We start from the raw sequence: 19,746 nt of genomic DNA, 5'->3' as shown, positions 1-19,746 counted from the left end.
TTGCAATTCCAATAAAAATCCAACATTCGCCACCGCCCCCCCCACCATGGAACTTGGAAAACAGATTCTAAGGTTTACATGAAAAGCAAAAGTTCAAGAATACACAGAATACTCCTAAAGAGTATTGCCCTATTAGACAACAAAGATTTAATTAGGCTGGAATGATGAAAAACTCTTGTTTTTGGCACAGGTATAGAGGGACTGACCAGTGGACAGGATAAAGAAACAGACCCCAAAACATATAGAAACCTGTCATACAAACATGGCTGTTGCAGGGAAAGCATAAATTGGGTTCCACATAGGGCAAAAAAAAAGCATAAATTGGGTTCCACATAGGGCAAAAAAAAGCATAAATTGGGTTCCACATAGGGCAAAAAAAGTAACTGGATTCTACCTTGACACTAGGCACAAAAATCGATTCTAGATAAACCCTTAAAAAATAAAACGCTAAAACCTTTATATTTTTGTGACTTCAAGATAAAGATGTGTTTCTTTGAAAAGATACAGAAAACAGTCATAAAGATTAATGGCTGGTATATATAAAGACTTATAAATCAATCTAAAAACCCCAAATAAGAGATTTTCATGGAAAAGGAAATGCAAATGGCCAATAAGCATAACAAGAGCTTAATCTTACAAGTAACTACAGAAACATAAAGACCCCAAAGTAATATCATTTTATACTAGAATGGCAAAATTAAGAAATGTGACTATTCTAGGGGTACCTGTGTGGCTCATTTGGCTAAGACAGACTTCCACTCGGGTCATGATCTCATGGTTCCTGAGTTCAAGCCGCAAATCAGGCTTGCTGCTGTCAACCCCAAGTGTGCTTGGGATCCTCAGTCCCCCTATCTCTCTGACCCTCCCCTGCTGGCACTCCCTCTCTCAAACATAAATAAACTTAAAAAGAAAAAAGAAAAAAGAAAAAAAAATCTGACTATTCCAAGGGGTGAGTATATTGAACAATGAGAACTCTGCCGGTGGAATTGGAAACCAGTTCCCCATTACTGAATGTCATCCAGCCTATGACCCAGCAACTTCACATCCAGATTCTCTGCGAAAACTTTAGCATATATGTAGATCAGAATTTCATAGTGACATTGTTTATACAGGCTATATTCTGAAAGCAATCCACATGTCCATGGAATGAACTATGGAGCACTGAGTCACAATAAAATACTATACAGCAGTGAAAATGAAAGAACTATGGCTACACCTAATAATATAGATTCTCTTAGTGACGTAATGTAAAGAGATGCAGAATATTACAAAGAATACGGTACAATTTTTCTTTTTTTTGTATGGCCCAAACGCAAACAAAACCAAGCAAGTTTAACGGCACGTACGTAAGGCAACAAAATAAGAAAACAGGAGGATGAAGATTTACACAAAATTCGGGATAATTAAAAAAAAATCTCTGAAAGGGGAATGGTGGGGGATAGGATGGTAAGGCAATCCTGAAGAAATTCCAAGGGTTCTGGTAAAATTCTACTTCACAAATGACATGGTGTTTAACCATGTTTCATTACTTACATATTCTTCTGCAATTTTCAAATACTACAAAAATTTGAAACTTGAATTAAAAATCAAAACTAGAAAAGAACATACCTCAACCATAGTAGACGCGCAAGCTACCACCCGCAAGGCACTCTGGGTCAGCAGTCTCGTGGTCAGTTGCCCGTGGGGGCGGAACCTGTGGCCTTCTATAGGCATGCGCGCTACCACCAGCCAATCAGCGACGCCCCCAGACGAGGGTCGCTTGGCTTTTCTCCCGCGGGAATTCTGAGTTGCCTCAGAAGAACGTCGCGACAGCCAAGCGGATACCTCAGGTGAGGTGCTGGGTTGTAGGATGCTGGAGTGGCGGGGACACCCGTAGAAAGACCTATATCTGTGGTCATCGGCCATTGGGGTTTTTTTCAGGGGTGAGGAGGGGAAGATTTTGTCTAGCGCGGGAGAAGGAGCCAGGGGCTACTCTTAATTTGTGAGGCAAATCTTTCCGACTGGCACTACCTGGGTGGGGCCTCTGACGGGAAAATCAAGTCCGTGAACTTCACCGAGGGCAGGGCCTTGAGCAGGCGAGGGCCAGGTGGAAAGCCGCGGGCTGAGTGGGTTCTGACAGGTCTCGAGACCCTGAGCAAATTTATCTCTGGGGAGGAGGTGGGCCTTCGTCTGTGGGCGTATCTCTCCCTCGTCCCCGCCCCAAACCCATCAGAAACAATTAAAATGAACCGAGGGCGTCTCTTCGTTTGTCCTCGATGTCTATGTTGTGAAAAATCTTAGGTGGAATTGTTCTTTTCCGAGGCACAGATTGCAGAACGTTTTTATTTTATATTTATTTCGCTGTAAACTCATTTTGGGGCATGCTCACGACCGATCCTGTCAACAACTACAATTTCGCTCTGTGACTGAAATGCACAAACTAGATTCGCCCGAATTTAGCCAGAATCCGGCAGAAGCGGGACTAAAATTCAGATCTCAATCCTCAGGTGCAAACTCACCGTCGACGCTGTCTTTATCTTCTTTGTTAACTTTCGGGCCAACAGATTAAGTGAGAAGACTCCCCAAATGTTATTCACCTAAGATGATCTTTATTTGATAGCGCTAATTTTGAAATTTACCGGTTTACTTAAATGGTGTCTTTGGATTCAGAAGGTTTGAGAGACTTATTTTTTAAAAGTCAGAAAACAACTAAATATGGTGCCGTCTGGAAGAAAGCATACAGGGAAATCTGGGAAGACATCAGTGGAGGATCAGGTCGTAAGAGCCTATGACTTTGAGAAAGAAGATAAAAAGGATCTGAGTGGTTCAGAGGAGGATGTCACTGAAGGTACAGTATATCTAATATTGTTGGGCAGTGACCATGTCCTGTACTTCACTTGTTTTGAATGCACTACATTTTAAACGATAATAAAACTTTATTTGTAAAGCATTTTGATGTGCTTCATGTTTCTCATTTGGAGTTAGAAAAGCTTACACAGCATCTCTTGCCTTTACAGTCATTATTCTCCAGATTTCTGATTGATTGGTAAATAAAATATATAACACTTATGGCATAAATACATATAATATGTAAAAATAAATAAGTACAAACCTGGCCTATTATGACATTAAGACGGGAAGACTTGCAAAATTGTTCCTATAAAATGGTCATGGATCCTGATTTAATTGCATCCAAACTGCAGAGAAAGTACTGTGTTTATATGTCTGCTTTAAACAGTAATGTTGGTAAAAAAAATCCTAAAAGGCCTCAAAATTAAGATACTACACCATGAAAAATTACCATGAAAAATGGCATACTTAGTTTTGAAAATATTTTTCTTTCTTATTGTCAATGCAGGGAAGACTCCAGTAATTGATAAGCACGGGAAGAAAAGGACTTCTGCAGGAATATTTGAAGATATGGGGTGATGTGCTCAAAATAATTTTTGCCTGTTATATAAAGTACTTTAAGAAAAGTCTACTTTGGTTGTCCAGCAACTATTGTATGTAAAATACTGGGTGTGTGATATTTTGATCCTTAATTAAAAGCTTTTTAATGTAATTTCACAGGGGCGAAGTACAAAATATGCTGGAAAGATTTGGAGGTATGTTTTAGGAGATATCTATTTTTCATGTTTAGCTTTTTTAAATCATCTCTAAATTAAAAAATTTAGTTAGGAAAGTCAGAATCGGGATAGTAATAGCTGAAAGTTTTCTTAGAAAAAAAGCAGTCTTGCTTTTTAATATTATACTTTAAGATTTAATTTTAAATGTCTTTCCAAAACTGTTGAACCAACTGTACCCCTATTTAATTTGAACATGTGGCAACAAAATAATTTTCATCAACAGTAAGTTTTAATAAGTATTTATTTTCAATAAAGCTGACATTAACAAGGCTCTCCTTGCCAAGAGGAAAAGACTAGAAATGTATACCAAGGCTTCTCTCAAGACTAGTAACCAGAAAATTGAACATGTTTGGAAAACCCAACAAGAACAAAGGTAAGGTTGTTGGTTTTTCACAGACACAACGTTTGTATCATTTCTTAGTATCCATTGGTGCAAATTATGAAAAATACTATCATTTTCTATTTATTGGTGTTTCTAGTAAAAAATATATTTGGCTTTACTTTTCTCTAAGTCCTTTCTTTAGTCTTATAACCATACTCCTTCATAGACTTGAGATGATTTCCTAGAAATCAATGATTATCTTTTTCTCCATTTAAATAACCATTGAGTGGGGCGCCTGGGTGGCTCGGTCGGTTAAGCGTCCGACTTCGGCTCAGGTCATGATCTCGCGGTCCTTGGGTTTGAGCCCCGCATCGGGCTCTGTGCTGATAGCTCAGAGCCTGGAGCCTGTTTCGGATTCTGTGTCTCCCTCTCTCTGTGACCCTCCCCCGTTCATGCTCTGTCTCTCTCTGTCTCAAAAATAAATAAACGTTAAAAAAAAAAAAAAATTAAAATTAAAAAAATAAATAAATAAACGTTAAAAAATATAAAAATAAAAAAAAAATAAATAAATAACCATTGAGGTTTTTTTACTATAAAGGAATAAAAAGTAAATGTCATCTAAATTATGAGTCTTGTGATAGTTACTTATTTAACAATGTAGAAAAAGATCAATCTTATTGTAAATAATCTGTATATTTTAGCTGATGGCTTAATGTTACTGTTTACAAAATCATTGTCATACCAAAATGGGGAAAAATTAAGTGAAATATTTCTATTTGGAAATCTTATAAACATAGTAACTTCATTGAATCTGTTTATCATATCAGAAACTATATTCAATTGGAGAAAATGAGAAATAAACTGCATGGAGATAAAATGAAGTTTTCTGGAAAATTTGTATATATAATAAAACTTCCATAGATCTTAAGAACTAAAGCATACAAGAGGGATTTTCTGTCAGCTGGTTAGGAAAATAAATACTTCTAGAATCAGCATAAATCATTATTTTACTTTTTGTTTTCACATCTGAAAATTTAAGGAGCCATTATTTCCTTCCTTTATTGTAGTATTAATTATGTCAAATCAATTTTGTTTTGAATGTTTTTTCTATTGGTATGAAATATGATAATAGTCATTCTTATGTTTTAACAGGCAGAAGCTTAATCAAGAGTATTCTCAGCAATTTCTGGCTTTGTTTCATCAGTGGGATATAGATGTGCAGAAAGCTGAGGAACAAGAAGAAAAACTAGCTGTTAGTATCACACTTAGTTTTATAATTAATCTATTATAACCAAGTGTCAAGTAGGAATGGAGAGCCTAGCTGTGTAGTAGATCCGTAACACTCAGCTGGGTTTCACTTCCCATGCTGGCTATGTGTTTTGGCCCTGCTGAACGGTAAACCAGAGAATTATGGGTACACACCGTATTTATAAAAGCTGTTGTTCCTGTATTGGTTGTGATTCTTGCAGTTCCAAGTGACAGAAATTGTCAAGGTACAAAAAACATTATTGGTTTATATAAAAGAAGTCCAGGAATAGTTTGGTTTCAGGCATAGCAGGATGGGTATAAGGAAGGATTGTTTACATAGTGTCATTTGGGCTCTGTCTCCAGCTCTTAATAGGCTGTTTCAGTGTGGTAAGCAAGATAGCTTCTTGCATTTGTAAACTTGCTACAAGTTTAGTAACCTCAGTGGATTAAAATAGACTTTCTCAATAACTTGCAGAAAGAAAAGTCCATTGGAGGAATATCATTGATCTAGTTTGGATTATTTGCCCATTCCTGAATGAGTCATTATGGTTAAAACATGGTTTACTTTTAATGACTAGACTGTTGTTACATGCCCATCTTTATAGGAGATGGAAGTGAGCCCCTCCCATATATAACTATGTTAACTATCCTTGTATTTAATTCTTTCATTTATAAAATTATCACACATTTCTTATTTAAGAGCTAAGGTACTATTCATATTAAATAATCTTAGGGGTTGGTTGATCAGCTCAGTTTTAGAAATGTTAATACGAAACAACCAAGGGGATGTGTTGAGTAGGCCATTGGTATATGAGTCTGGAGTTCTGGAAAGAGACATGAGTTGAACTTACAAAGTTGGGAATTCTCAACATAAATACATCATTTAACCATGAGATTGGATAAAATCACCAAGGGAGCAATTGTAAATGTGAAAGAGAAGTAAGTCTAAGAACTGAGCTCTGGAATAGGTACTTCAGTGTTTAGAGTTCAAGAAGATGAGGGAGAACCAGTAAAGGAGACTGAGAATGAGTGGCCTAATAGGTAGAAAAAAAGACTCCAAGTGAAGTCAAGAAAGCCTTTGAAGAGAGAGGATAAACTTTGTCATATGCTACTTATAGGCCACATAGGGTGGATTTGGCAATGTGGAGGTTGTTGGTGTTCTTTATCAGAATGATTTGGTAGAAAAGAGAGTACAAAGAGTTGACTGGAATGAGAATAAGAGAGAATAGGAAAGATAGAAATGGGGTGGTAGCCTGAGTAGAAAAGGAATAGTGTGTGGTTTTTTGTTTAAGAATGGAGAAAGAGCAACATGTTTGTGTGCTGCTAAGAATAATCTTGAGAAAAAATAAGGAATTGAAAGAGGGGGACAATTGCTAAATTCTTTAGAATGGTTGGGACATGTGAAAAAGTTGGCTGTAGCAGAGAACAAGTATAGTTCATCCTTAAAAATAGGAAATAAGGTAGAGTATGTGAACACAGATAGATGTAGTTGTGTAGGTAGATACGGTGATGGGGACCAAAGTTCTCTTTGGATTACTTCTATTTATTTCGTGAAATAATTAAGGTCATTGGATGGTAGAAAAGAAGTTGCTTTTTGAAGTCAAATGAGACAGTATAAAATACTTTCCTGAAGAGTGGGCCAGTGAATAGACTAGGAAAATGTAATTTCCAAGTAGCGTTAAGGACCAATTTAGGCTAGTGATCACAGTGATCATGATTTAAAGTGAGACCTACCAGCATATAAGTGTGGGGTTTTCTGAAGTCATGACCAGCTACAGACAGAGTAGCTGGAAAGTTGAATTTAAAGAGTTCAGAGTAGTATCTAACACATGGTTACTATGAAGTTTGCTATTGTTAATATTATGTAGAGGTTGCAGATATTGGCAATTACAAAATCTAGGGTATGAGTATGTGCATGAATGGCTAAAGTAGAATGGGAGACAAAAAAACCATTGGTGGAAAGTAGGCCAAGAAACTGAAAAATCAAAATTATTGGAAGGATTAGCCAGGGTGATACTGAAAGCACCAAGAATTAAAACATATTTTGTGTATTGTTAAGTGTTCCTACTCAATAGCTGTTAGGTTTATTACATTATTGTTGTATATGGTGGTGAACTTGGTAATAATAGTTAAAACAGTGTTGATTAATTTTTTTAATGTTTATTTTTGAGAGAGGGGCGCAGAGAGAAAGGGAGACAGAGAATCCGAGGCAGGTTCCATCCAGGTTCTGAGCTGTCAGCATAAAGTGAGATGCAGGGCTCAAACTCATGGGCCATGAAATCATGACCTGAACCGAAGTCGGATGCTTAACCGACTGAGTCACCCAGGTGCCCCTTAAAACAGTGTTGATTCAAAAACTATACCTTTTAAATTTAATGCAGAATTATTTTTTGTTAAATTTTAAATTTTATCCAAATTGTTATAATTTTTTTTCTTTTACATTTGTAGAACCTGTTTCGACAGCAACAAAAGGCTTTTCAACAATCTAGAATTGTTCAGAACCAGAGACTGAAAACAATTAGACAGTTATATGAGCAGTTCATAAAGGTCTGTTGTATTTGGTTATGTAATACATTCTTATATAACATTATATTTGGAAATAGAAGATAATTTTTTCCTTCTAAGTTTAAGGGAAAAATTTTGCTTACATATTTTAAATTCTTACTTTCCATTTTGTTACAAGTGTTAAATATATTTTCATTTCAAGACTCTAATGTTATCGTGGGGATTATTAAAAACAGGAAATGGTGAATTGGGAATTTTACCTAAATGTACATATTATGCATAAAATTCATACTATTAACTTTAGTAATAGTTCTGTCTTAACTAAAAATAGAATGTCCATTAATTATTTCTAGGTAGTCTTTTACTTGTCTTTGTATCTCTAATATTTGCTAAATAGAAAGTACCCAATTGAAAATGAGGAATATCTTATTTTCTACTGTATTATATATGTGCTTTATGGTATATTTGCTTTTAGGATTATTACAGTGACTAAAAATAGCTTTATATGCCATCTTATAATCATAAGAGATGGCTCAGACATAGAATAGAATGAAAAAGCCAGTTGATTAAAAATTTGTGGATTGAGAATTAGCTGACACATATGCATATTAGCAAATTGTGGTTTGTGGCATTGCCCTCTTATTCATGCAGATACATATTTTTTTAGTATCAGTTCATAGGAGTTCATTGGAATCCTGCACGTACTTTTTTTTTTTTTTTGATGTGGGGGATCCTTTTAGATAATCTTGTTCAAATGTTAAAATGTCACCCCTTTTAAAGGAATTGGGATGCTCTGAATAAACTAGTAAAATAGTTTAAAACAATTATTTTTAAAGAAGTTTAATATGTATGTACACCAAAGTTATTTTTAAAAGTGTTTCCAATCAGGCGCACCTTGGTGGCTCAGTTGGTTGAGTGTCTGACTTTGGCTTAGGTCATGATCTCATGGTTCAGTTCGTGAGTTCAAGGCCCACATCGAGCTCCCTGCTGTCATCGTGGAGTATGCTTTGAATCCTCTGTCCCCCTCTCTCTGCCCCCCTCCCAATTGCGCTCTCTCAAAAATAAATACACGTTTTTTTAAAAAAAGATCCCAATCAGCTTGCTTTAATGCACTCTAAAAACCATTTGTTAATTGGTGAAGGTAGATGAAGTACTAGATTTTTTTAAAATCTTATCACTAAATGTTACACTTAGATTAGGAATTTTAGTATTATATTTGATTCCTACATCTCCCTTATTCTTCACATCCATTTATTAGTAGGTCCTGTAATTTTTGCTTCTGCAGTGGTTCTTTCTCTCAATTCCCAGTGCTACTATCCTAGTTTACAACCTCATCATTCTTTGCTTGTACTATTAAACCTCAACTGATCTTTCTGTTCTTCAAACTACCCTTCATAGGTCTGTCATACTATCTTCCTAAAACATCTTTTCCCTCCTGAAAGTCAGTAACTTCTCATTTTCAATTCTTAGGTATTCAAGATCTCCCTCCCGCCCCAGCCCATAATGTTATCTTCTTTTTATGCTTCAATTACTACATTTGTCTGGTGTAATTCCCACTCCTCCAGATAATTGCTTTCTCTGAACTCACTCACTATGTACTTCCATTATGCTTATGCTCTTGCCCTAAAATACTTTTACTTTTTCTCTCTATTGAAATTGTATTCTTTTGACAACTAAATTGGAATTAATCGTATATTTTCTACTACATAGCCATAGCAAGTTGCATTTCCATTCCTGTTACAAAATTTTGCATTGTTTATATGTTTCTTCTTACTGTGATAAAAGCGTGATCATGTATTATTGTTTCTAAATTTTTCCATACACTTAATATAGTACTTTTTAGATAGTAGGAGTTAAGATCACTGTTTGTTAGATGAATAGTAAAGATTTATAACATAATTTGTTTCTCATAAATTGAAAAAAGTATATTATAGATCATTTTATTCCCTCTAATAAATTCACACCCCACTATTAGTCATAATAATATAATAACATAACTACCTGATATTTTGAAAGCTTATTAGAAATTTTAAAAATTATGGTATTTTTTTTGGTTCTATTTTGACCTTAACAGCTCATTAACTTGTTATTTTGAGTAAAATACACTACTGTCGTACCTCCTATAATAACATTTGATCCATGTCTGATGCTTTTTATTCCTTTAGTGCATGTCTTGGTTTCTTCTATTACTTAGAAAATTTTTATTTAGATAAATAATGCACATTATTTAAAGATCCTACCTTTAAAAAAATTTTTTTAAAGTTTATTTATGTTGAGAGAGAGTATAAGCGTGAGCAGAGGAGGGGCAGAGAGAGAGGGAGAGAGAATCTCAAGCAGGCTCTGTGCTGCCAGTGCAAAGCCCAACATGGTACTCAAACTCATGAACTGTGAGATCATGACCTGAGCCGAAATCAAGAGTGGGATGCTTAACCAACTCAGCAACCCAGGCACCACTTTTATTTTTTTTTTAATGTTTATTTTTGAGAGAGAGAGAGAGAGAGAGAGAGAGAGAGAGAGAACGAGTAGGGGAGGGGCAGAGAGTGAGGGAGACATAGAATCTGAAGCAGTCTCCAGGCTCTGAGTTGTCAGCACAAGAGGCCGATGCAGGGCTCAAACCCACTGACTGCAAGATTGTGACCTGAGCCAAGTCGGACACTTAACTGACTGAGCCACCCATGCACCCCTGAAGATCCTACTTTTGAATACTAATTATACAAGTTTAGAATCTGAGATGAAAAGTGGTGGTAACTGAACTAGACTTTTGCGTTTTAGAGTATGGAGGACTTGGAAAAGAATCATGATAATCTACTTACGGGCGCACAAAATGAACTTAGAAAAGAAATGGCTATGTTGCAAAAAAAAATTATGATGGAAACTGTAAGTCATTATATTTTAAATTGAGAAAAAATAAGGATTAATGCAAGCACTGAAATATTTTATTTGCTGAAATATGTATAACACTTATCTAAAAATTAAACAAATGTTTAATATTTCCTTTCACATAACAGCAGCAGCAAGAGATGGCAAGTGTTCGAAAGTCTCTTCAATCCATGTTATTCTGATGACTCTTTGAAGGAAGAACTTGAACCTAAATGATATGATACAATTATAACATTAGCTAAGAAGAATGTAATTGTTTAGAGTGGTTTAAAAAGTCTAGTTTAAAATAATGCATCGTGTTAATCTTTAGCTTCAGTGCAAGAACCCCTTTCTGTTAACCTTCACATAAAGCTGGACAGTTATGTGAGTAGTAGCAATTCCTAAATTATATATACTAAGCCTTCAGTTCTTTAATAGTAATTGTGAATTTTTCTCTTTAACACTTGTCAATTAATTTTTAGCAATAAAAATGATTTAATTTCAGGTTTTGGCTTCAGTGTATCTGCATTAGTCCCAAAAGGTAGAAAGCACAAGCATAAAAGGTTAAATTGTTCTTCCTTAAGAAAAAATGTACAAAATCTATGTTATATATACATCCTATCATGTATACTCAGTAAGTTGCACAACCAATTCTAATGAAATTAAGATTTCAAAAGAAAATCTATTCTATTGACTTATAAAATTTATTAAAAGAAACCTAAGTTTGTGTTTAGAAATAAATTAAACTGCTAAAAACTATTAAGAAAACCAAACAAGATCTATAATCAGTTTTAAGATGTGGATTTGTGAATATGTCATTTCCACAAAAACATCAAAATGCCATTTAATTGGATTTGGTCCACAATTAAATGACACATGCCCTTATTAACGATTAAACGTATATCTAACATACTTAATTACTTATGGTTTAAATGCTTCACATCTGTCTTTAAGTTACCTAGAAAATATTTTGTTTTTCAGTTTTAATAAATTCAGTAAATATATAGAAGTTTGATTACATTCATTTCCAAACGAACAGTTGATTTTATACCTTGTCTCTAAAAATACGCATTTTTTTAAACATAGCATAACATATGAAACACTTGATTTAATAAATATTAAATTGTTTCACATTTGTTTGAAATAAGTTAAACTTACTATTTTTTGCTGAAATTGCTTTCATTGAATCAGTCAAAACAAAAATATGCCCTTGGAGGAAAAGGAGTGATTTTCTCCTGTTTTTCCATGTTTTAAATTCTAATTTTTACCCCTATTACCCACTTTTACCTTAGTTAAGATTTTCCAAGCCTAAAAAATAAGCCCATACTGATTCTCTTTTTCTAGCTGTGATAAGTTATACAAGAAAAAATTAATGATTATCTAAGGAGACAGTTCCAATTTTTTTTTTGCATTTTGTAAAGGACTTCCCTTTTAAGCCAAAGTTGGAATGTAAATCTTAAGTACTATTCAAACACTTTAAAAAGTCCTATCCAAACACTTTAAAAAGTTTACCAATAGTTAGAGGCAAAATAAGTACTCCAGAGTGATTTCTATGTACTTAATTTACATATTTTTTCCTTTTAAAGAATAATCCCCTTTCACTATTTTTTCAATATACCTTTTTATTGTCTAAGACACAGTATGTGTTCATTACTCCTTTAATTTTGATTATTTCATCGTATGGCTTAAGGTCTACAGACTGTTGGATAAAATTAATAAGGTAAGATGGGAGTATGAATCACAACAATCCTTGTAATAGTTCTAATTTTCATAATGAGCAACATAAATGCTTTTAAGTGAGAGTGGAAAGATAATCAGTACATAATGTATTTAGTGATGGGACAACTGATATTTATCATCTCCCTATCATGAGTCCATGTGTATTTGAGGTTAATTTTGCTGAAATTTTAAAGGGAAGATATTGCCATGTTTTCATAAATTACTAATTTTCTTATGTCAACTGTGCTTTAGCTGCTGTTTTATGATTCATAAAAGGGAATGTTTAAAGTCCACTTTTTTGTGAAAATTAATTTTAACTCAGAATATCAAGGAATGTATAAAGATTCATTTGTTTTCTGAACTGGTAAGACAAATTCCTTTTAGTAAATACAAATTATAGAAAATTCCAGTAGCCCATTTAAATTCTAGTTGCAAGCAAGTATTTCTTTTTATACAACAGTAATTAACATACCTCTTTTGAAAAATGGCTAATTAAAAAAAATCATAACATCATTTGACTCAATAATTACAGTATTACAATCCATGAACTTATATGGTATTATGAACTCATTTGTCAATTTTTAGCAATTAAAGTAAGCATTGCCCTTAATATGGCTAAAATCCTTTAAGTCCTAAATTTTTTTTTTAATTTTTTTTTTTTTAGCGTTTATCCATTATTGAGAGACAGACACAGAGCGTGAGCAGGGAAGGGGTAGAGAGAGGATGAGACACAGAATCCGAAGTAGGCTCCAGGCTCTGAGCTGTCAGCACAGAGCCGGATGCGGGGCTCGAACTCACAAACTGCGAGATCATGACCCGAGCCGAAGTCAGTTGCCTGACCAACTGAACCATCCAGGCGCCCCCAAGTCCTAAATTTTTATGTAATCCCTTAGCAATGAAAACCCAAAGTATCTGATAAAGATTTCTGAGATAAAGAGACTCATCTTTAGAACCACAGTGGTTTACTTTCTTATCCTCAGAAAATTGAAATTTCTTTCTTTGGCTTTCTTTTTAACTAATATATTGTAATACTCTGGTAATACCTGTGATCAAAAATGTCGATATACAGTGAGGGCTTTACAACTGAAATAAACATAATGGAATCTACAGGACTTAATGTTTTACATTCAAATATAACCTTATTTATTGTATACTAGCCTCCTGCAAAGGGGAATTTCCTTCACTCATAGGTTCCCCTAACTGCTTCTCCTCTTTTCCTTGGGCTATTAGTCAATATGCTTGTGAACCTGTTCAGGTGCTTCATGACATGAAGTCTTGAAGATATTTAGATGAAGGTGTCTTGAAATTTGCAGGCACAAAGCACTAAAGTACATCATCATATCAAATGAAGAAATGACCTTTGGAAGCAAAAAAAAAAAAAAAAAAAAAAAAATGGATTAGGGCCTATCTTTTCTGAAGCAGCAGTTATTTTTCTGTCCCCTTCCCTACCCCACCCCCCAGAATCTCAAACCTTAACCTAAATTCTTCAACGAGAATATTACATTTTACAGTACTTTCATATATTTCATATTTGGACCTCACTATAATCCTCTGGAACATGCAGGATATTTCACAGTTATAAAAACTGAGGCTCAGAATGGTAAAAGGCCTAGACAAAAATACAAAAGCTGGAAAGTAACAGAACTTGTCTTCTGACTCCACATTCTTTCAATTTTCTGCTATGCAACAAAGTCATAAATTTTCTATTAGAAGGGACTATTAGTCACTTAATAAAATCATCCCATCATATACATTTCTTTTTCCTTTGAGATGGTTTTAAGAAATAAAGGCCTGGAAAAGACACAATAGTTGAGGAGAGGTATATACAAAATTGTGTTGAATACAAAATTAAGGAGAAAGGCACACTCTAAAAAGTTTATCAGAGACCAGGGGCAAATGCTTCCTTTCAGAGAAAGGAGGCTCACAGCTCTGCCAGTGGAGAGAGAATTCTCACCCATGAGGGGAAAATCTCCCATATCATTTACTTGAAAAGTTCTGTCTGACCGTTTTCTCTCTGAAGCAAGGACCTTATGTTTTTGTTTGGTCCACAACCAAACTATATGTCATCATATAGTGTTTTTTGTTGCTTTTTAATTGTGATCGACATAGTGTTTTAGAGAAAAGTTCAATTTGCCTTCATCACCATAATCTCTACCAGTGGCATAAACCAGGCCAACTCATGACAAAATAAGTACCTGAATTTTTTTTTTTTTTTTTTTTTTTTTAAGTAGGCTCCATGGCCAATGTGGGGCTTGAACTCACAACCCTTAGATCAATAGTTTCATGCTCTACTGACTGCGCCAGCCAGGCACCTGGTTCTTGAATTTTTAACACCTGATGTCTTAATTACATTAACAATTCCATTTGGCAATGTATATTTAACTTTAGTAAAAGAAACCCTACATTGAATTTTTGGATATTTTGAATAATTACCCCCTATTTTTAAAATTTAGATTGTTTTGGAGCCCTAAAAATATGTATAGTGGATAGCAAATTAAAGAAAATTATTCTGATTTTCGAGCACTTTTTAGACTATTGCCTGAAAAACTTCCAAGGATTAAGATTTACATCTCCCTACCATTTAAAAAATGAAAGATTTTTGAATGGACCATGAATGGGTATTAAGCTATTTACTCCAGAAAAAAAATAATACTGTAGAACATAGTATAAGGATCATCAGATGTACTATGGTCCATGCACAGAACAGATAATATTTTAATGCTTAAATCTAACAAATACGGTAAATTATTCAAATTACCAAGAGATTCACTGAAGGATTTCCTTTAGCATACTTTAATATGTGTTTATGTATCACTAACAATTAGGTGAAAGTCACTGAGGTCCAGAGGTAGGGGAAAATACAGCAAAGTTGTTCAGAACCACTATTAACTGAAGACCATAAAGACAATATCTCAATAAAATAAAAAATTGAATAATGCTCCCTTTATCCATGTTTGTGATTAAGGTGTTAACAATAGTGATTTTCTTTTCTTCAGATGGCTAGAGCTTCTCTCTTAAGCACCATGATTCTATGTTTTATAATCATTTTGAATAGAAACTAATATATGTATGACATATATACCACTTTCTTAAGTAGAATGTAGACAATGAGAATTTAACCTTTGCTTGATGAATCATTATTATTGATATAAATTATGCACTGTCCTCATGAGGCATACAGGTACATCAGGTTGCTTAATTCTAGCACAAAATGGTCCCAGAATCCCATACTTGGTAATACTGTCTTTTCTATTTTGTTTCTTCACTATTAGCTGACAGTTCTTGATGCAATAAGTGCCCACATTTGCTAACACTAACTCCATCTAATTTACCAGTTACCTGCTATAAGCTCGGTATAATTCTAACAAGCTTGATTAAGTAAAAGTCAGACACTTAATAAGTATTTGCAGTTCTCTGGGCAGAGTGAAATCATTTTTGACATCTTTGTATTGTTTTTGGTAGGGGAGAAAAATATATTTTTAAGGTACACAGTTGTGTTTTTAAAGATTTAAGTTGTTGGAAGCCTGATCTCCAGATAATGTGGGCCATTTCTATACACACACAAAAATGATTCACGGCTTAAAAGGAGTATATTTTTAATATTCAGAAACATTTACAGTATACATAGTGAGGCTATCTGCTATCTCACTGAAATGACTCTTAAGCATAGGGTTATCTGACATATATTAAGAATAAATAAAAATCTTAGCAGAAAAGAACTTACCATTGCTATCCAAAGAACAACATATTCGTCTATAAAATTATTAAAGTATTGGTCTAAAAATAAAAGACCTGGGCCAAAAAAGACAGTGTCTTGAAGATACAGTTCACTTTTGGTCATGTGAGCTATCTATAAAAAAGTAAACAAAATAATTTCACTATTAAGTTTTAAATATTTTAGCTTTTACTTTTCAGGACAGAATCGTAACTTTAATTCACTATTAAGACAAAGATAAAGAGACCATTTAATCTCACATTTGATCCGGAAATACTGATTCTAAAACTTCTCAAATTCATGACTAGGTAGCTCGTTAAAGTTCCCAATATTTAAATTCCTTGATATCAAAAAGTTATAGTTGATAATTACAGCTAAACAGATAATTAAAAGACTTACCATACAGAAAGGAAATTATCTCCCTGAATATAACATTAACTCATTCACAGTTTTACTTAGAACATGAATAGCTATTTATTGTAATGATAACATCATTAAAAACCTAACCATTGTATGGAATACTTTCCAGCTTTGTATTTGAGGACCAAGGACATTATTTATACCATGAAATATAAATTAATTTCTTACCACCAATTTTTGTGAGACTTTAGCAAAGACACATCCAAACATCAGGGTATAAAGACAAGGATGCTTTTCAAACACATTAGTTGCTGACTTTTTATAGATCATTATTGCCAATATAATAATTATTCCTATGTGGAGTCCAGGTGACAAAACACTAGTGCCCTAAGGGATAAATCAGAAAATCAGCATTATATTTTAGCACTACATTTATCACAGTGCAAACATTTTCTGAATATCTATTTTGTGTTAAGAATTAGAGACCTAAAGAAGGGAGAATGGGATGTCCATGGCCTAAAGGACTATGTAGATCTTAACTGTGCCTTCAAACTTCCACAAAACTATAGGGTTACAAAGAGGTAATACAGTGCCACAGATGTTTGATTTCAGTTTTATATACACCACGCATTTTAAACTAACAACCACTAAAAAGTAACAATATGATATATTCTATACAAAATTTTACTATGCTGAAGGCATAGTAAAAATCCAACATTTGGATTGCTAAATTAACATATTTTTGTCCAGATACTGGAATAAAGCTTAGCCTGCCAATTTTATTTTTTATTTATTTTTTTAACATTTTGTTTTTTAAATTTTTTTATTTATTTTTGAGAGAGAGACAGAGCATGAGTGGGGGAGGGGCAAAGAGAGAGGGAGACACAAAATCTGAAGCAGACTCCAGGTTCTGATGTTAGCACAGAGCCCGACACAGGGCTCGAACCCACGAACCATGAGATCATGACCTGAGCCGAAGGCAGACCCTTAACTGACTGAGTCACCCAGGCGCCCCAAGATTTTATTTTTAAATAATCTCTACATCTAACATGGATCTCAAATTTATAACCCTGAGATCAAGAGTCACATGCTTGATTGACTGAGATAGCCAGGCATCCCAACCTACCAATTTTAAAAAATATTTTAACCACTGATTAGGAAGAGTTTAATTCTGCCCTGGTCTCTCTATATACCAACACCTCCCACCCTCACCTTTTTTTGCATTTAGACTGCAAATGCCTTCTTGTGTAACACTGTAAATCCAGCCCATTACATTTTTACCTATGTGAATCAGGATTCTCTCAGTACTGCTTATCCTAAACAAAATTTAGACTAAAAAAAATAGTGCATTTATCTGTATTATGGCTCTGTAGATTTTATTCAAGAAAATCTGCTGCTAAAACCATCGGAAAAGCACCAGTTTAAGAGTTAGAAATCAACCACTTCTTAGCCATAGTGTTTGATTTTTTATCTTCCTTCAAAATATAATCAATTATTTCTTAATAAAATATTCTCTAAAGTAGACATTGATCCTGACTAAATCTTATTTTCTTTAGTGGAATTCATGTTCCAGGTAGTACTCTATCATCCATGGTCAAGCAACAAGTATTCGTAAGTACCTCATGCACAGTGCTGTCCTGAAATCAACTGAAGAAAACACTTCATAAAACGACAAATTAATTTTTCCAAACATATCAGGGCTTATGTATCTATATGATTTATATTTTGGTTTTGGATTATGTACATAATATGTATTCATAAATATTGATAATTTATGAATTATGTGGATTCCTTTGAAATTGTCTTGAGAGCTAGTTTATAAGTCATTTAAGAGAATGAGACTTTTTTTTACTAAAAATGTCATATTTCACGTTTACTACTCTTATTTATTAAATCTGGCTCCATATCACTTTCTTTTTCTCAAAATCAAATCTATCCTGAAAGGACAGAAATTTTGAACTACAATACCAAGGAAATCAAGGAGAGTAAGTTACAGCTCAAATGATTCTAAAAAGGCATTCCAACAATGTTTTGATAGAAGATGACGTCACTGGACTAAGTACTTATCTTCTTAGGTTGTTTGTTTTTTTAATGTTTATTAATTTCTTTTGAGAGATAGAAAGAGAGAGATAGGGAGAATCTCAAGAAGGCTCTGCACTGCCAGTGCAGACTTGGCCTTGATTCCATGAACCACTGTGAGATCATGACCTGAGCGGAAATCAAGAGCCAAAGGCTTAACCAACTGAGTCACCCAGGTGCCCCTTTATCGTCTTATGTTTATCTTAAAGATGACAATATGGCTTTTTAAAAACATAAATATTGTATTTGCTTAAAAAGCTGGCAGGAATTCTGACCCTTTCCCACATAAAAGCACTGAAGTTTAAAATATATATATATAAATAAATACATGGGGCGCCTAGGTGGCTCAGTTGGTTAAGCGTCCAACTTCGGCTCAGGTCACGATCTCATGGTTTGTGAGTTCAAGCCCCATGTCAGGCTCTGCACTGACAGCTCAGAGCCTGGAACCTGCTTCAGATTCTGTGTCTCCCTCTCTCTCTGCCCCTCCCTGCTCACGTTGTCTCTCTCTCTCAAAAAATGAATAAACATTAAAAAAAATTAGAAAAATAAATAAATACAAAAGTATTATAGTATGAGCAAAGGGGATGGGGAAAAATAGAGGGAGGGAGGGAGGCAAACCACAAGAGACTCTTAAATACAGAGAACAAACTGAGGGTGGACAGAGGAGTGGGGGAGAGGGAAAATGGGTGATGGGCATTGAGGAGGGCACTTGTTGGGATGAGCACTAGGTGTTATACATAAGCCAATATGATAATAAATTATATTTTAAAAAATGTAAAAAAACAGAAACACACGGTGTACCTATTCAACTTAAGAATTAAGGTTTAAAATTTTACCTTTTAAAATATTAGAATTTTTAAAAATTTTTAATGTTTATTTTTGAGAGAGAGAGAGAGAGAGAGAGAGAGAGCGCACACAAGTGGGGGAGGGGCAGAGAGAAAGAGAAAGAAGCAGGCTCCAGGCTCTGAGCTGTCAGCACAGAGCCTGATGAGGGGCTCAAACCAACAAACCATGAGATCGTGACCTGAGCCGAAGTCAGACGTTCAACTGACTGAGCCACCCAGGCGCTCCAATAGTAGAATAATTTTTAAAAATATATTTTAGTGAAATTTCATTAAAATTTACTTGATGAGTAATAAATTGCCCTGTATGTGAAGCCATGACCTTTGGCAACTTTCCCGCTATTAAATCAGGAACTCATTCCCTGAGAATGGAAATTCTTAATTATGTACACTAATGAGACAGTAGATGATTAAATAGAATGTCAGAAAAGTCTACAAGAAAAAGGCTTCAGAAAAGAGGAAAAATGCTTTATTGGTTAATACGTTTTAAAG

The 19,746-nt window shown here is 34.4% G+C and overlaps 3 protein-coding genes across 8 annotated transcripts in view; 1 reads left to right on the top strand and 2 right to left on the bottom strand.

Moving 5' to 3' along the window:
* The window catches only part of LOC132693884 (uncharacterized), a 30,807-nt gene extending 28,816 nt beyond the window's left edge, over window positions 1-1,991 (bottom strand). The window contains exon 1 of the mRNA XM_078449549.2: window positions 1,609-1,991. Within this exon, the coding sequence (XP_078305675.1) occupies window positions 1,609-1,905 (297 nt within the window). The 5' untranslated portion in view covers window positions 1,906-1,991. The remainder of the gene's footprint in view (window positions 1-1,608) is intronic.
* Window positions 1,728-18,323, top strand: SYCP3 (synaptonemal complex protein 3). 4 transcript variants are annotated; one of them, XM_060656616.3, is made up of 9 exons: window positions 1,728-1,829; window positions 2,682-2,827; window positions 3,338-3,404; window positions 3,550-3,584; window positions 3,861-3,978; window positions 5,080-5,179; window positions 7,624-7,722; window positions 10,453-10,557; window positions 10,689-11,043. In XM_060656616.3, exons 2-9 carry the CDS (start codon window positions 2,695-2,697, stop codon window positions 10,740-10,742), a joined length of 711 nt encoding a protein of 236 aa, XP_060512599.1. In that variant the 5' UTR covers window positions 1,728-1,829; window positions 2,682-2,694; the 3' UTR covers window positions 10,743-11,043. The 4 variants fall into 4 exon arrangements, with proteins under 4 accessions (XP_060512599.1, XP_081652351.1, XP_060512598.1 ...); XM_081796225.1 differs by having other exon boundaries at window positions 1,733-1,829; window positions 2,678-2,827; XM_060656615.3 differs by lacking the exons at window positions 1,728-1,829; window positions 10,689-11,043 and adding an exon at window positions 17,890-18,323 and having other exon boundaries at window positions 2,417-2,827.
* Window positions 10,595-19,746, bottom strand: part of CHPT1 (choline phosphotransferase 1) — a 35,303-nt gene continuing 26,151 nt past the window's right edge. Inside the window, exons 6-9 of one of the 3 annotated variants that reach the window (XR_009617027.3) lie at window positions 16,562-16,720; window positions 15,983-16,108; window positions 13,417-13,616; window positions 10,595-10,768 (exon numbers count right to left, since the gene is read on the bottom strand). Coding sequence is in view for 2 of the 3 variants with exons in the window: in XM_060656612.3 (XP_060512595.1) it covers window positions 12,149-12,238; window positions 13,506-13,616; window positions 15,983-16,108; window positions 16,562-16,720 (486 nt within the window). In the remaining variant the exon portion in view is untranslated. Of the gene's footprint in view, window positions 10,769-12,033; window positions 12,239-13,416; window positions 13,617-15,982; window positions 16,109-16,561; window positions 16,721-19,746 lie in introns of those variants that run through there. The other 2 variants (XM_060656611.3, XM_060656612.3) reach the window with 2 other exon arrangements.

Source organism: Panthera onca, chromosome B4, assembly GCF_046562875.1.
Source record: "Panthera onca isolate mPanOnc1 chromosome B4, mPanOnc1 haplotype 2, whole genome shotgun sequence".
Lineage (NCBI taxonomy): Eukaryota > Metazoa > Chordata > Mammalia > Carnivora > Felidae > Panthera > Panthera onca.
The sequence above is the reverse complement of the archived record's forward strand: the minus strand, read 5'-3'. Positions and strand labels throughout refer to the sequence as shown.

Coding starts and splice junctions, on each gene's coding strand:
- SYCP3 (XM_060656616.3), top strand. CDS start 2,695: ATGGTGCCGTCTGGAAGAAAGCATACAGGGAAATCTGGGAAGACATCA. Junction 3,585..3,860: donor TATGCTGGAAAGATTTGGAG/GTATGTTTTAGG, acceptor TTTTCAATAAAG/CTGACATTAACAAGGCTCTC. Junction 7,723..10,452: donor TATATGAGCAGTTCATAAAG/GTCTGTTGTATT, acceptor TTTGCGTTTTAG/AGTATGGAGGACTTGGAAAA.